General features: G+C 42.0%; 1 protein-coding gene across 4 annotated transcripts in view; it reads left to right on the top strand.

Annotated features, from left to right (window-relative positions):
* Positions 1-16,179, top strand: part of myo3b (myosin IIIB) — an 881,575-nt gene that overhangs the window by 109,061 nt on the left and 756,335 nt on the right. For all 4 annotated transcript variants that reach the window (XM_038789471.1, XM_038789472.1, XM_038789473.1 and 1 more), the window contains one exon: positions 2,638-2,783. In XM_038789471.1, the coding sequence (XP_038645399.1) occupies positions 2,638-2,783 (146 nt within the window). The remainder of the gene's footprint in view (positions 1-2,637; positions 2,784-16,179) is intronic.

The raw sequence follows: 16,179 nt of genomic DNA on the forward strand, positions 1-16,179 counted from the left end.
ATTTTGTCGTTGACGGTGGGACAGGCAATGCTGTGGCCAGCCCCAATGCTTTGCCCCAATTAAGGCCTTTGAGTGGCATATTAACGACCACATAAGGGTTATTTCTCATCCGGCCACAATTTTTCAGCTGGCGGGTTCAGGGGCAGGGGAAAAAACCTGGAAAGTGACCCTGCTAAGGCCTCAGGAAGGAAGGGACTGGGTGGGGGAGGAGGCACTGCCACCCCTTTATGAGATCCTTTAACCATTGGCACATCACACTCCATTCCCCTCCCAACCAGGTGCTCTCTCCATCAAGTTCACCCCCTCCCTTCCCTGCCCTGAGACCTCCACACTGCTGTGTCCCAGTGCTGTCCATTGGAACTCCTGGTGCTGCTGGGGCTAGAGAGATGCTCACCAATCAGATTGGCTGGCAGCCCCCTGAGATGGACTTCCTCCTGAGTGAGGGTTGAAGTCCCATCTCCAGCTAATTAATGTTCCTCAGAGCGGTAAATGGCTGCAGGGCAGCCAGTATTGGTGGGGATATGTTCCTCACTGACTCTTTGGGGTTTGGGATAGGAAGCTTCACAATACTAAAAATCCTGGCCACTGCCTTTAAAAAAAACTTTACAAAATGCCTGTATAAAACTTTTAAATGTTTTTCTTTAGTTTTTCAAATAAATTTGGGAAACAACCATATTGCCTTTTGTTAGAGATTGAGAAACAAGCACTGTCTCATTTGGCTAACTAAAATGTCAGTGATGCCTTCTGGGAAATTGTGCACACTGCACATGCTCAGGGTGCAGGACCTTTCTTCAGTTATTTGAGTCACCTCTCTGCATAAATATATTTGATTCAGTCCACGATTCAGTTTGGAGAGGTAGAAGCTTAAAAATAAAAATTAAGTCTAATAAAAATATTAAATACACACAAAAGAATTTGAACCATGTGAACAATTGTGAAATATATTTAGATTTAGAACAGTACAGCACAGAACAGGCCCTTCGGCCCTCGATGTTGTGCCGAGCAATGATCACCCTACTCAAACTCACGTATCCACCCTATACCCGTAACCCAACAACTCCCCCTTAACCTTACTTTTTAGGACACTACGGGCAATTTAGCATGGCCAATCCACCTAACCCGCACATCTTTGGACTGTGGGAGGAAACCGGAGCACCCGGAGGAAACCCACGCACACACGGGGAGGACGTGCAGACTCCGCACAGACAGTGACCCAGCCGGGAACCGAACCTGGGACCCTGGAGCTGTGAAGCATTGATGCTAACCACTATGCTACCGTGCTGCCCTATTGTGAAATATATTTGTGAAATATATTGTTTTTTGGATTTCATTTTTTAAAAATTGGGCACCGGAATTTCAGTTAGACAAAAAGTGAAAAACAATTGCATCTCTGGAGACTGCACAGAACACTCGACTCTGGACAAACAGCAAGCTGATAACTTTGTGACACCTTGCAATCCCTTTGCAAATCTGCATGTTCTAAAGGACAGAACGATATTTAAGTAGAACTTCTCACTTCCAAAATGTGACATCAAAAGCCTTTATTTTGTGAAATTTGATGCTAAACTTCAAATGATATAAATGTATTGTAAGCATGTAAATATGACGCAAACACTGAGAATCATAGCATCATTTCCATTTATCAGAAAAATTATTTGTTTTCCCAATGCTTGGTATGGGGGAAAATTACTTTGAATTGTGTAAAAACTTTCAGAGAAGCAGATATGTGTTTGTAGCATTAATTTTGAGCAAGCAAGTTGAATAATCGATTGTATTTATTTTAGCAATAGTGAGTGTTTCAGATATATAGTGGAGTCCCTCCTGTTGCATCAATGGATTGCACTTTCTGGTCCCATCTGCGGCAGGAATCATCACGGATGGAGTGGAAAATTTGATGGGAACGGCCAACGGTCCCTTGACTTTGGGTGGGAATTTCCGGTACTGGCTTGTGTCATCAGTAATGGCAATTTGATTTTGTTGCACTTGTGCAGAGGGATAAATCATTGGTGTTTTGTGAATACTGCATATGAAAAATAAATGTGGATTTCCCATGTGCTATAATAATTTTATATATTCCGAAGGAAGATAATTGCACTCCTGCCAACAAAATTCCAAATTGGGAAGTCGTCTCTGATGAATTGATTGTTCAAAATATCTAAGCACTTTATATAGAAATTTGATATTCTGCGAAATATGTGGATTGAGTCTGCTTGATATGGATGTGAGCATATGCATGACGTTCTTTAAAAGATACCTTTGAGTATAAATAATGGCGATGAATATACTGGAGTTTTACTTCAGAAGATGTTTTAATTGTATAATTTTATAATGTTGAGAACAATGCTATGTGGCTTCTAGCAACAATTATTATATGCTGTAAGCATTGGAGTTGTGTAATGAGTTTGACGGAGTGAATACTAATCATCAGTTTTTATATTTTGTGTATGTGGTACCTGCCAGCACAATAATTAATGCTGTGCTCCTAGGTAAATTGCAATGACCTATGTCATAGAGCTGCAATATAAATTTGACGTTGCTTCCTTCAAATAATTGATGAAGACAAAATTCTAGCATGTGCGAATCTAACTATCAAATTACAAATAAACTTGTGAAATTTAATGTATTATTAATTAACAGGTCATTGCTTGTGAACAGCAGTTGGACTACTCGTACGATAGCCGATGTGATGTATGGTCATTAGGTATCACAGCAATTGAACTTGGTGATGGTGAGCCACCATTGTCTGATCTGCATCCTGTGAAAGCGCTGTTTATGATTCCAAGGTATGTCACTAGATGGCTCTCTTGGCTTACTTCTATGTTATAATTACTATTACAATTCTATGCCTAAAGTATGAAAAATTTTACCAATTATGAAGTCAGGAGAAGGTTTTCAATGCAAAGAATTATATAATATGTAGGTCTGGGAAATCTTTGGGACAAAATATGCAAATGAGGACGTCTTCCATATGTCGAGTCTTTAGCTAGTTTAGATAAATAAGATATTGACAATGAATTGCACATTAACTCTTCAGTGACTGAATATTGGGTGTAACTGGTAGAATCCACGCACACACTTCCTATTTAGGGGATCTGAGTTTAAATTCTTCACAGTGATTATAGTGTTTGGGATTTCTCGCATGTACAAATTTCAGAAGCTCTCAAGCAGCCCCTTAAAATAGTAGTTTGCATTCGTGTTGTGGTACGATTCTGAGAGGAAGAAAAGCCTCATGATCAATTCCACCATTGATGCAAGCCTTTGATTCTGGCGAGGTTGTCAGTCAGTGGTCCAGCCTTTAGCTAGTCCAGCTTTTGTCTGGTCCAGGTGACAATCTGATGGAAGGAAGAGAGGAAGAATTAATGAGCCAAAAAATTAATACAAAAAAGAGAGTTTACCAAAATGAAAGGGAAAGTTCATGATGATATGAGTCTAATTCATTAACTGGGTATGAATGATGGCCATATTCACAAATTGATATGATGATGTTGTGTATTAAAATAAAATACTTGGAGATCACAAAATTACGCCGCTTATGTTGAAAATATATTGCTCTCAATTTTCTAAGCAATCTAGTCAATTCATTTGACGAAAATAGTTATTTTTCTAAATAACAAAAGAAAGTGTATTCTTATATCAATGAGAGAAACAAATCTCTGTAGAAAGTCATTCTAGACTTCAAAAGCAATGGCAACTTGTATTTATATATTTCATTTAATGCAGTAAAATATCCCAAGACTCTTAAGCATCTTAATTCATTTTTGGTTCATTTTTGGCATTCAAATTCTTTTTTTATGTTCATTATCATCTTTAAATGTAAACAGCCACTTGTTTACAAGCTTATTCTGTATTCCATCTGTGATGCCCACAGACATCCATTCTCAGAATGGCAAATGAAGAAATAATCAAAATAGGGATGTGGATCTTACACATTTCACCCAGCATCTGATTTTTTATTAAATTACATTATTTGTTCAGAAATATTACAGACAAAATGGCAAAGTTGAAGTGTGGTTTAGTAAAGGATTAGAATGAGTTATTTCCAGAACTACAAATTAGTTTATTTTGCTTAGTTATTTATTTCACTGAGTTTTCACTGTACTTATAGTATGATGCGATAAACAATTCAGCAACTAAGTGGTAACTAATTTTCCATCCCTTTTTAAGGGGACAGATGATCGATAAAGCACGAAAAACTGGCTGCCAAGGATTTTCTTGCCCGAGTCCAAATCATTGCATAGCAGAAATAACTTATTCTTCATTGCCGATTTCCTCCCTATAGCTATTTACTGCTGATGAGAATTTAAAAGCCGTAATAATACAAGCCTTGACCTTTTTATCTCCATCATCATCCAGTTATTATCGCAGACCCTTTTGGTTACAATTTGCATTTCTGATTAGCTCCTATTCATATTTAAATTAGGGTGGTAAAATCTCTGCAACACAATGTTATCTCTATCCACCGACCCAGAACCTAGAAATGAACATGACATGGTGTGAGAAAATTGATATTCAGTAGTACTTTATCTTGCTTCTTCTACATTTGTGTAAAACAGGGCATGAGAATTATAGTAGAGACGAGAATGCAGTTATTGACAAATTCTGTCAAACAGTTGAAATTCCAAATTACTACAAAAAAACTGTTCTATTTTGAACTGTTTCAAAAGATAACAGAGCATCACGTGAAAGAAACCGATTTCAAATGGATGTGCATCTGTATCTCGTTACGTATTTTGCTCAAATATTGTTTTGGCTAAATTGGAGGATTGTTGAAGTGTTGATACAGGTATTGAAAACATTTTCATTTAATCCTCTTAGAATCAAGAGAATTATTAAAAGAAATAATAAATTTCAGTTTGCAAACAGGAGCTAGATACCCATATTGGGCCAGGCATTAATGTTTTGTTTCTCCATGTGGCACAATGTCTCCCTTATTAAAATGGATTCTTGGACGCTACTCATAAATCTCCTGAATAGGGCCCTCCAATACCTGCAGATGGAGATAAATCATACTGAGAAAACACTGAACCATGAAATGATTCTGTTAACATGTCATCTGTCTGGAATATATTTTCAGATCTCCAACAGAAGGGGCTGAATTATGAAAGGATGGTGGTCTGGCATAGTTGGTGATTTGGGATTTAATACCTTGAACTTTTCCCCATCTGTTACAATGCTAGATTTTCTTATTTTGATATAAAATATGGCAGCTAAGAGAGGTTCATAGCATTATGTTGAAAAATATTCTGATGTGGAATTGTTTAGAGCTTTTACATGTATATTAGATAGAAATTCTTACGTGTTTTCACCACACTTGATCCTAGAAATGTACACTATTCTGAAATTGTGCATTAATATCACCAAGTCATGCTTCAAAAAAATCCATACTAAGCAAGAGATGCTGCATTTTTAAAATGTGATGTGTATTAGACATCTGTGAAACTCTACTTGCACATTTAGTATTGAAAATGCTGCATTGTTTATTACATTTTCTGGACCAGCTGATTTAGTCAAAGTATTGACCCATTTTTGTTGGTCTTAACGTAGAAATTATAGATTGCGGTATTAATTGTATGTCCTTTGTTTGCTATTTTAATCCATTTATTTTAAATGGGTTAAAGCTGCTGTTAAAATTACAGACAAAGAAAAATCACACAAATGTAAGCATTCATTTGTTATTTTTCAATTCTTTCGAAACTCTCAATACTTGAGATTTATAGTATAAGAAAAGTATTAGAACAGTTTCGCTTCATGTGTAATTTTGAGTTTAAAATCACTTTCATGGTTACATTTTCAATGGACTTTATTGTAATAAATATTCATACTACTTAGATTTAATGTAAATAGGCTTCTGCTGCTTATTTTTGTTTGAAAAAGCAGTATTAAAATTGGAGCAGTAGTTGTCTGACAAACTCATGATAGCGACACTGCAAGGTTAATGAATTGATATATGTTGTGCAGTTTTAGATTAATCAGCTGGAATAATATTATACCACTGCACTCTTTATAATTTGCCTCTTGCAACCATGAAAGAAACATGGTTACAAGGTGACCAATATTGTGAAATTAATTCCAGGATACAGAACATTTTTTAAAAACTGGCAGAATGGAAAAGGTGGGGGAGTAGGTCTGATAGTAAAGGATGACATTGGGACAGGAGCAAAAAAGCATTTTATCTCAAAAGAAAGGAAGATGAAGTAGCATGGGTGGTGAATGGGAATAACAAGGGCCAGAAAATGCTGTTGGGAATAATTTCTAGGCTGTCCAAACAGGAGATACATTGGACAAAGCATTAAGCAAGAATTAATCAGAGCCTGAAACAAAGACAATGTAATAATTATGGGGAATTTAATCTTCATATAGGGTGGACAAATCTAATTGGCAAAGATACTCTGTCAGATGAGTTTGTAAAATGTTCTTGCAATAGTTTGCTTAAACAAGTCATCTGGAAACAGTTCGGGCTACGGTTTTAAGAAAAAAATAAATCATAGAATGGTTACAGAATAGGAGTCCATTCGGCCCATCATGTGCCTCTGGTTCTCTGCAAATCAGCTATTCCCACCTTTTCCCCAGAGCTCTTCAAATTTTTCTCTCCTCTGATGATTATCCAGTTTCCTTTTGAAAGCCATGATTGAATCTGCCTCCATCACACTCTGAGGCAGACCATTCCCAATACTAACAACCTGCTATATAAAAAAACATTTTCTCATGTTGTCTTTGGTCCTTTTGACATTCACATTTAATTGGTACCCTTTAGTTCTGGATCCTTTCTCCAATGGGAACAATTGCTTCCTGAAGATTCATCATTACTTCCTTGCTTTTGTACTCAAGACCTCTATTTATAAAGCCCAGGATTCCTCAACCAGCCTAGTCTCTTTTAAAGATCTGTACATGTATTCCCCATTCCCAATACTAACAACCTGCTATATAAAAAAACATTTCCTCATGTTGTCTTTGGTCCTTTTGCCATTCACATTTAATTGGTACCCTTTAGTTCTGGATCCTTTCTCCAATGGGAACAATTGCTTCCTGAAGATTCATCATTACTTCCTTGCTTTTGTACTCAAGACCTCTATTTATAAAGCCCAGGATTCCTCAACCAGCCTAGTCTCTTTTAAAGATCTGTACATGTATTCCCCGTTCGAAATATATCATTGACTTTATATTACCCCTCGATTTGCCTACCAAAATGAAATCTATCACGATCCTCTATCACTATCGATATCTATCGCAACTTACAATATTTCAATATTTTATGTTATCCGTAAATTTTAAGTTTTACTCGACAGTCTAGGCCATTAATATAGCTCAGGAAAAGCAGTGGCTGTAATGCTTACCCCAATATATACCATTGTCCGGTCCAAAATACAACCATTCACCAGTACTCTCTGTTTCCTGTTACTCAGCTATCCATACTGCCACTGTCCTTATTTCATGGGTTTCAACTTTGCTGATAACCTTGTGAGGTGGCACTTAATCAAATGATTTTTGGAGATCCATATAAACTACAATAACCACAAGCACCTCATCAGAAACACAAATTAGTTAATCATCTTAGCAAATGCCGGCTGGCTTTCCTTACTAAATCTACATCTGTCTGAGTATTTATTGATTGTACCCTGGATTATCGTTTCTAAAATTTTTCCCAACATTGAGGTTAATCTGACTGACCTATGGTTGCTGGGCGTATCGTTGCACCTTTTTTTTCCAGAACATTTGTAATTCTTCAGTCCTCTGGTACGACCATTGTATCTAAGGAGGATTGGAAGATTATGACCATCATTTCCATGGTTTCTACATTTACCCCCCTCAGTATCTTGGGGCACATTTCATCTGGTCCTCCTCACTATCTTACTCCAATCAAGCTCACAGGAGGAGAGGGCAATGCGCACATCAGGTGCAGAGTTCAGCTGGTTCCTTTGTGAGAACGGAAAATCCAACTTGGCATATGTAGGTCGTTGTGAAGGGAAAAGCAACCAAATGCTTGTTTTACTCAGCGTTGGATGCTCCTCGGAGACACTACTCCAAGTTTTATATTTGTTCGCTGGTGGGGTGGTCTCTGATTCACCCACCCCACCATGACTTCGGGCCTTCAGTAATCCGGGCACCATATTTAAAGGCTGCCCTGTATAGAGCTTAGACTCTCAAAGTGATCAAATGGACTGGAACGTCGTGGCTTCTAATGAAGGGAACATGCTACCCCCAAACTCAGTGATGCCTCTCTTGGCGCCTGCTGGATGCATTGGAGTCCTGTCATGAAGTCTGCTTCCTCTGCTCCAGGTGAAGAGCCTCTTACAAGCATGGAAGGCAGTGGTAGTGGTGGTGAGTGCCAACGTCGTGCAAAAGAGGGCAGCCATCCAGTGCAGGAAGGGAATGAATGATGGCTTCCATTCTTCCAGGGGTAAGTTTCCCCTCTGATTGCTCTCAGCTCACACACTCACAAATCCATCACACATCTACAGGGATCGTGCTCACTGCCAGCTCAAAGGGCATCACCATTCATTCTCTTACACATACCTTCACCTCCTCTGAGGATCATATCCGCATCTGGTCCAGAGCACAATTCACCACCTATACATGCCAGGCATTGTTCACACCTGGCATGGCAGGTATGCTGCTCACATTCTTTCCTCCTGTTGTCATGCAAGACAAATTGGCTCATTAGAAGAGGGAGAGGTCTCAAACCAGTGGTGGATTGCCCAACCTGAGGTTTTGGATCAGACTGTGTGCTGTGACCTCAAACCTACTTCGGGCCGCCACTTGCTGTGACGGGTCATCAAGTAGTGTGTCATCAGATTAAACTTGCGAGGCGTCTTCGGGTCGCGAGTCAACGGGTTGGCTTGTGGGTGGCCTCTGAGGCTTCCCAGATGTGCCTGTGAAAGAAAGGAGTCATCCGACTGGCCGATGAAGGTGTGGACCCTTACTGTGTTATCTGGGAGGTCAGCAGCGCTCAACCATTTGAGGATCCTGCACTACAACATCCATCAGACAAATGTAATGTGAATTATGTCTCCTATTCCATTGTCCTCTGCCATGCACTAATGATCTCTCCTTTCTTTCTCAGGCACATCTGGGAAGCATCAGAGGCCATCCACAAGCCAACCCCTTGACTCGCGACCCGAAGACACCTTGCAAGATTAATCTGATGACACACTACTTGATGACCCGTCACAGCACTCACCCTCGACCTGCACAGACACATGCACCTTGGTAGCACCTACTTCTAGAGTAGGCTTGAGGTCACAACACTGTTGAGCACAGCACACAGTCTGATCCACAGCAGGCGCAGGCAAAGACATTCCAGGCAGGCACTCAAGAGGACAGCTGCAGGCCAGGATTCTGCTGAGTCTGAGTCAGATGACAGGCCTCTTTATACTGGGCTCTGCCTTTGTTACTGGAGCTGCAAAGAGAAGCTCAGGAACATCGAGAAGCGAGAACGTCTGCACTCTACAGATTGCAAGGCACAATTGAAGAGCCCATATGGCTTCAGTTGAGATGATCGTGCCGACATGTCATCGCATCGAGGTCAACACTGGTAGGATGATGGCTGCTGTGGAGACCTTGGACCTTGGTCCTGGACCACTGCATGAGCTGCACTCCATCGCTGAGGCATGAGTTAGGTTAGGAAAGTCAAGAAAGTGTTGCTGCACAATGTGGGCACAGATGTAAATGACTTGAAAATAATGTTCACCAGTGTAAATACACTCATAATCATGTCTACTTATCTATGGCTCCTTTTTATGATGCAATGTGTTCATGCCAATCAGAAGTGAAACCTTAGTCAGTGCACAAAATGAAATGTACATTGGGTAACCCTCTGACTACAATAAGTGTCCTGTCCCAAAGTCAATGCCCATACTGTGATGCCTGCACGTTCAGGTGGATTCTGTTCACTGCAAGAATATCATGCCCTAGCGTTGTTGGGTCACATGCTATTATGCGTGCTCTGAAGCACCTTTGAGATGGAGCTAGCCTCATAGCCTGCAATATTACACCTATAACTGAGCTTCCAGGACCTCATCTCTCGCCTCCTAATCAGTGGAGATGTTCATCTCCTCCATCTTCAGAACCTCTTCCCTTCACATCATCAGGTTGTGCAACCAGTAATGAGCCACAGTGTTGCGTGGCAACTTTTGGAGATGTACCGGATTGCTCCACCAGATCTGCTGAGACACCGGAACCTCAATTCCCTCATTGGTGTGCTCCTCCAAAGTCCGGGTTGCATCATGAGCTTTATTATACCATCTCGCAGTTGGAATCTCAGATGGCGGCATGGGTGTCATCAGCCATGTCCTCTGTGGATAGGCCTTGTCACTGTAGGAGTTATGGACACTCCCTGGGGATTGTGTGTAGATCTACATGATCTGTTTGTTATGGTCACAGATTAGCTGAACATTGAGCAAGTGGAAGCCCTTGAGGTTCACATATTGGACTACTTGTTGCCATGGAGATCTTGGAGCTATGTGATTGCAGTCAGCAATCTGTGGAAAATCGCAAATTTCAGCAAATCCTAGCCTTCTTGCTTCCTGGCTTGCCTGATCTCAGTCAAAGTCGGCAAAGTTATGTGCCTTGGTGAAGATGGCATCCATGATCTCATGGATACATTTCTGAGTGAAGGCTTGACCGATTCCACACAGTGGAGCCCTGGGAGAAGCCACTGCCGTAGAAATTGAGTATGGCGGTCACTGTCAATGCCACTGACAGTGGACGCCCTCTGAGTGGCCGAGACGCCAAATCCTGCAGCCGGTGGCACATGTGAACGACCATCGCAGTCTTAGGTGACATTGGTTCTCACTCATCCGCAGGAGGACAGGTGCTGTCTTATATACCCTGGGTCTAGAAAGGTGCCTACAAACACCAGCTCTCTGTGGATCTCCCGTCCTGTGATTTTGAGGGTTGTACTTCCGCCTTTGCTGAGTCAGGTGCTTCTGTTACATTCTTCTTTTATCCTGCCTATAAACCATGAGGCAGACAGCAAGATCACCAGGCTCCATGTTCCTGATGGTCTCCTCACTGCAAAATCTAATAGACAGTCGTGACGGTCAGCATATGTCTCCAAAGTACCTCTGTTGGTCAAGTGTCCTGCTCCAGCTGCATTTCAAGGTTCCTTCACGCATGCCGGAGAACCCTGGCCACCACTTTGATAGCCAATGTTTAGTTACATTTATGGCTGACCAAAGCCTCACACACCTCTGCCCCACACCATGGGCTGTAACGTCTGAGCTCCCCAGCATTGGATTTGGAGCATACCCTAAAGATGCAGTGGGGAATCCCTCTCAAAACATTGTCGGGAATGGTCTGGGAAACTGTGCTCGGAATCATCTGAAAATGCAATTCACATTGCTAACTTCAGTTGTTCTGCCGGAGTTACACCAATCGCTACTCAGGAAAAGTTGGAAGAATTAAAACCCCTTTGAACTTCTCCGTAACTATTGTAAAGACCCAGACCGAGCACCCCACGGAACTCACCACTATTTCTGACCCCTACCTCCGAACTTCCACACCCAGACCTCAGACACCTGTCGCACAATGCTCCGACTTCCACACACACTCTGGCTCCCCATAACTCACAACCCCACTATCTTACCCCCCCCCCCCCCTTTAAACGTAGCTGCTTTATGGCAGCTATTGCAGTAAAAAAGGATGTGTGGCCTCCTTGAATCTGCTGGAGTTGGACCGCGCAGATGAATCTTTCAATCTAGACCCAAGCATCTCTGGCCTTTGGAAGTTTCAGTGCAGTTTCCAAGAGGTGAGTGTTCATTAAAATTTTCAAATCCCTGCAGGCCATCGCTTTCAAATGCTAGTCGAAGTTTATGACTCCACATGGCGGAGTGGTGACAGCCTCAGCCACTCGACTGTGCTCTCAGCTCGGGTGCAGGTACTATCCTGACCTGCGCTCCAAGGCTGCACGGTTAGGCTAGACCATGAGGGTTATTGCTCAAAGCCTGAATAACTACAATGCAAAGGGTTCTGAGTGCCTTCTTCAGTGACTTTTCCATGCCCACCTCACACGAGGCGATCCTCCAACTTGCCCAGTTGTTCTGCAGTCCCTAAAACCCAAGTCCCAGTCTCTGCCAGAGGGGTTACAAGGTGAAGCACAATAAATGGGACTGTCAGCAATCCCCACTCCGGGAACTGGAGCCCTTGTCCCAAGGCTCCCCGGTCTGGAGTCCTTGCCATGGCACCGCACTGAAAGCTAGCTGGGAAGAAGTGCTTTGGAGGCTTGCCTGTGACCCACCCCCGATAATCTGTGGCACCACTTGCTATGGGGAATTCTGTCCAGCACTGGCTAACTTGTCTGCACTTATCTCAGAGTTTCCCTCAGAAGTTCAGTAAGAAGTCTTACAACACCAGGTTAAAGTCCAACAGGTTTGTTTCAAACACGAGCTTTCGGAGCACCGCTCCTTCCTCAGGTGACTGGAGAGGTATGTTCCAGAAACGTTTGTATAGACAAAGTCAGAGATGCCAGACAATGCTTGGAATGCGAGCATTTGCGGGAAATCAAATCATTACAGATCCAGAGATAGGGGTAACCCCAGGTTAAAGAGGTGTGAATTGTCTCAAGCCAGGACAGTTGGTAGGATTTTGCAAGTCCAGGCCAGATGGTGGGGGGTGAATGTAATGCGACATGAATCCAAGATCCCGGTTGAGGCCGCACTCATGCAAAGTCACACTGACATGGGATTTAAATTTGACGTGGGGGCATGAAACCGACATCTGGCCCATTAACGAGATGCTAATTTATGAAATTTAAATTCGCAATGTTTGAGGGCAGGAAACGCGGCCCGACGTTGATGGGGGGAGGAGACGATTGCGTGCTGGATTTATGTCATCAGAAAATGGTCCAACCTAACCTCGTGAGATTTCCCGATCTTGCCACCGAACATGCCCGTCACCATTGGGCAAGGAAAATCAGAGCCAATGCTTTATGTTTTATCTGAGTCTAATTTAAATCACTAGCATTGAGAATGCATGAGGCAAATGTAATTGGTCTGTCCTCACCATTATCCAAGATGTGGAGATGCCGGCATTGGACTGGGGTGTGCGTAGTAAGAAGTCTTACAACACCAGGTTGTTTGGCAGTGTTCCACATCTGGTCTGCTGCGCCCTGAGTGCAAGTTGAGAATATGGCCTCTATCTTGGTTTCCAGGTTGCGGGTCTGCTGTAGTGCTGGTGTACAAGGTGGTTGAGGAGTGTGAGAGAGGAGCGACGGCAGAGTTTCTCAGTGTAGTTGTGTTGTAGGTCGACTTGAGTGGGTTTGTGATCTGTAGCCCTTTCGGGATCTTGTCTGCTTTCTTGCATCTCTAGAAACTTAATGTCAGTGTCTATATGCACGATCTTCTTGGAGATCCTCTCCACTTTGAGCCGGCAGTTTGCGGTGTCGATGGTAGCTACTACCATTATCCAACACAGGAGAGATCACAGCACCGACTCAGTGTGGAGAGAGATCACATGCTAGCTGAACCTCTTTGTCTACATTTCAATATACAGGCAATGTACCATCTACCAATTTACTTTTACAGAACTGGAATACTGTTTCCTGTTGCCTTGTTCATTTCCATGGAACACACTTCCTCAAAAGCTCATTCAATAACATTACCAAATTTGGTATGAATTTACAGTAACAACTCACTAAACCCCAAACCGATCTGAGCTCAGACAAGTTCAAAGGGTGTGCACATTTCTTATGCTTGAAGCTTACTTTTGGTCGGGTGTAAACCATCTTTTTCTGTCTTGTGACCCTTGACTGTTTTGAAACATTTCACATTTATGTGCCTTTGCCGGAACTTCATATTTTTGAAATGGAGCCACAGCAATTAAAGACCAGTCAGTTTAACATCAGTGGTTGGCAAGCTTTTAGAAACAATTATTTGAGATGGAATTGGTAGTCACATGGAAATGTGGGTTGATTAGGAAAAGCCAACATTGATTCCTAAAGGGGAAATCATGTTTAATTAACCTGCTAGAGTTTTTTGAGGAGGGAACAGAAAAGGTTGATGAGGGTAATGCTGTTGATGTGATGCACAAGGGCTTTCAAAAGGCATTCATGACACACAACAGACTTGAGAAACGTTATAGCTCATGGAGCACAGTAGCAATGTGGATATAGGAATCAGAGAGTAATGGTCAATAGATACTTTTCGGGCTAGGGGGAGGTTTGGAGTAGTGTTCCCCAGGGATCGTCATTGAGACCCTTGCTGTTCCAGATATATATGTTTGGCAAAGTATGGGTTGATTACATTCTAGTGTTATGGGCCAGGGATTAGAGAACCCCAAAGTGTATCATCGAGTTCACCTGACCCACAACTTTTAATAGATTGTGGTATGGTGAGCACACGGCCCACTCTACAGGTGTGGTACAGCAGAAATGGAAAAGTATTTTTTAAAAGCAAAACAATGTTTATTCTATGAACTTAAGTTAACCTTTTTAAAACATACAGTGAACATCTTAGCAACCATCAATTCAAATGCAGCCCCCAAAGAATACAACACTAAGTAATGAATACGCTGTCCTTTTAGCACCCAGAAGACTTACAAAAAACATAACCTTTAACAGAAGCACGTTAAGCTAAAGTCACTACTGAGAACATTTATAATTCTGAGTTCACCAAATGATCAAGAGACAGTCTTTTCATGGCAGAGAGATCAACAGTACGCCTGCTCTGTCTGGCTTCAGTTCCAACACTGAAAACAAAACTAAAACACACCCTGCAGCAAACAGCCTAAAACTAAAGTAAAAAATTGACAGACCGCCCAGCTCCACCCACTCTATGACATCACTGCAGTAGTAAACACCCATTTCTTAAAGGTACTCTCACTACAGATATTTATATACACACCCATTTATAAACATCCATTTCTTAAAGGTACTCTCACATGACACTAGTATCTGGTTTACACTCCATCCAGTTCTACTTGGTCTAAAATGCCCTGCACATTTCCACCGGCTGACCTTGTGCTTTGGTTTGTATGGGACTTAACCAACCCTTCATCGAGCTGGTGCTGTTCAACAACCGTATGCAGCGACTGCAGTTTCTCTCGCTAGTTTTCTCTGTTTACATTCTTTTGACATAGAGTCATAGAGGTTTACAGCATGGAAACAGGCCCTTCGGCCCAACTTGTTCATGCTGCCCAGTTTTTACCACTAAGTTAGTCCCAATTGCTCGCATTTGGCTCATACCCCTCTATACCCACCCAGCTTTCCCATACAACTGTCTAAATGCTTTGTAAAAGACAAAATTGTACCTGCCTCTGGCAGCTCATTCCAGACACTCTTCTCTGTGTGAAAAAATTGCCCCTCTGGACTCCCTCCTTACCTTAAACCAATGCCCTTTAGTTTTAGACTTTGGGAAAAGATGTCGACTACCTATCCTACCTATGCCCCTCATTATTTTACAGACCTTTGTAAGATCACTCCTAAGCCTCCTATGCTCCAGGGAAAAAAATCCCAGTCTATCCAGCCTCTCCTTATAACTCAAACCATCAAATCCGGTAGCATCTTAGTAAATCTTTTCTGCACTCTTTCTAGATTAATAATATATTTTCTATAATAGAGTGACCAGAACTGTACACTGTATTCCAGGTGTGGCCTGACTAATGTCTTGTACAACTTCAACAAGATGTCCTAACTCCTGTATTCAGTGTTCTGACCAAGCATGCCGAATGCCTTCTTCACCACCCTGTCCACCTGTGACTCCACTTTCAAGAAGCTATGAACCTGTACTCCTAGATCTCTTTGTTCTGTAACTCTCCCCAACATCCTACCATTAACTGAGTAGGTCCTTCCCCGATTTGATCTGCCAAAATGCATCACCACATTTATCCGAATTAAACTCCATCTGCCATTCAATGGCCCACTGGCCCAATTGATCAAGATCCCCTTGCAATCCTAGATAACCTTCCTCACTGTCCACTATGCCACCACTCTTGGTGTCATCTGCAACCTTAATAACCATGCCTCCAAAATTCTCATCTAAACCATTAATATAAATAACAAATAATAGTGGACCCAGACCTGATCCCTGAGGCACACCACTGGTCACAGGCCTCCAGTTTGCAAAATGACCCTCTAAAACCACCTTCTGTGGTCGAGTCAATTTTGTATCCAATTGGAATTTTGTATCCAATTGGCCATCTCACCGTGGATCCCATGAGATTTAACCTTATGCAACAACCTAGCCA

Source organism: Scyliorhinus canicula, chromosome 2 (assembly GCF_902713615.1).
Source record: "Scyliorhinus canicula chromosome 2, sScyCan1.1, whole genome shotgun sequence".
Lineage (NCBI taxonomy): Eukaryota > Metazoa > Chordata > Chondrichthyes > Carcharhiniformes > Scyliorhinidae > Scyliorhinus > Scyliorhinus canicula.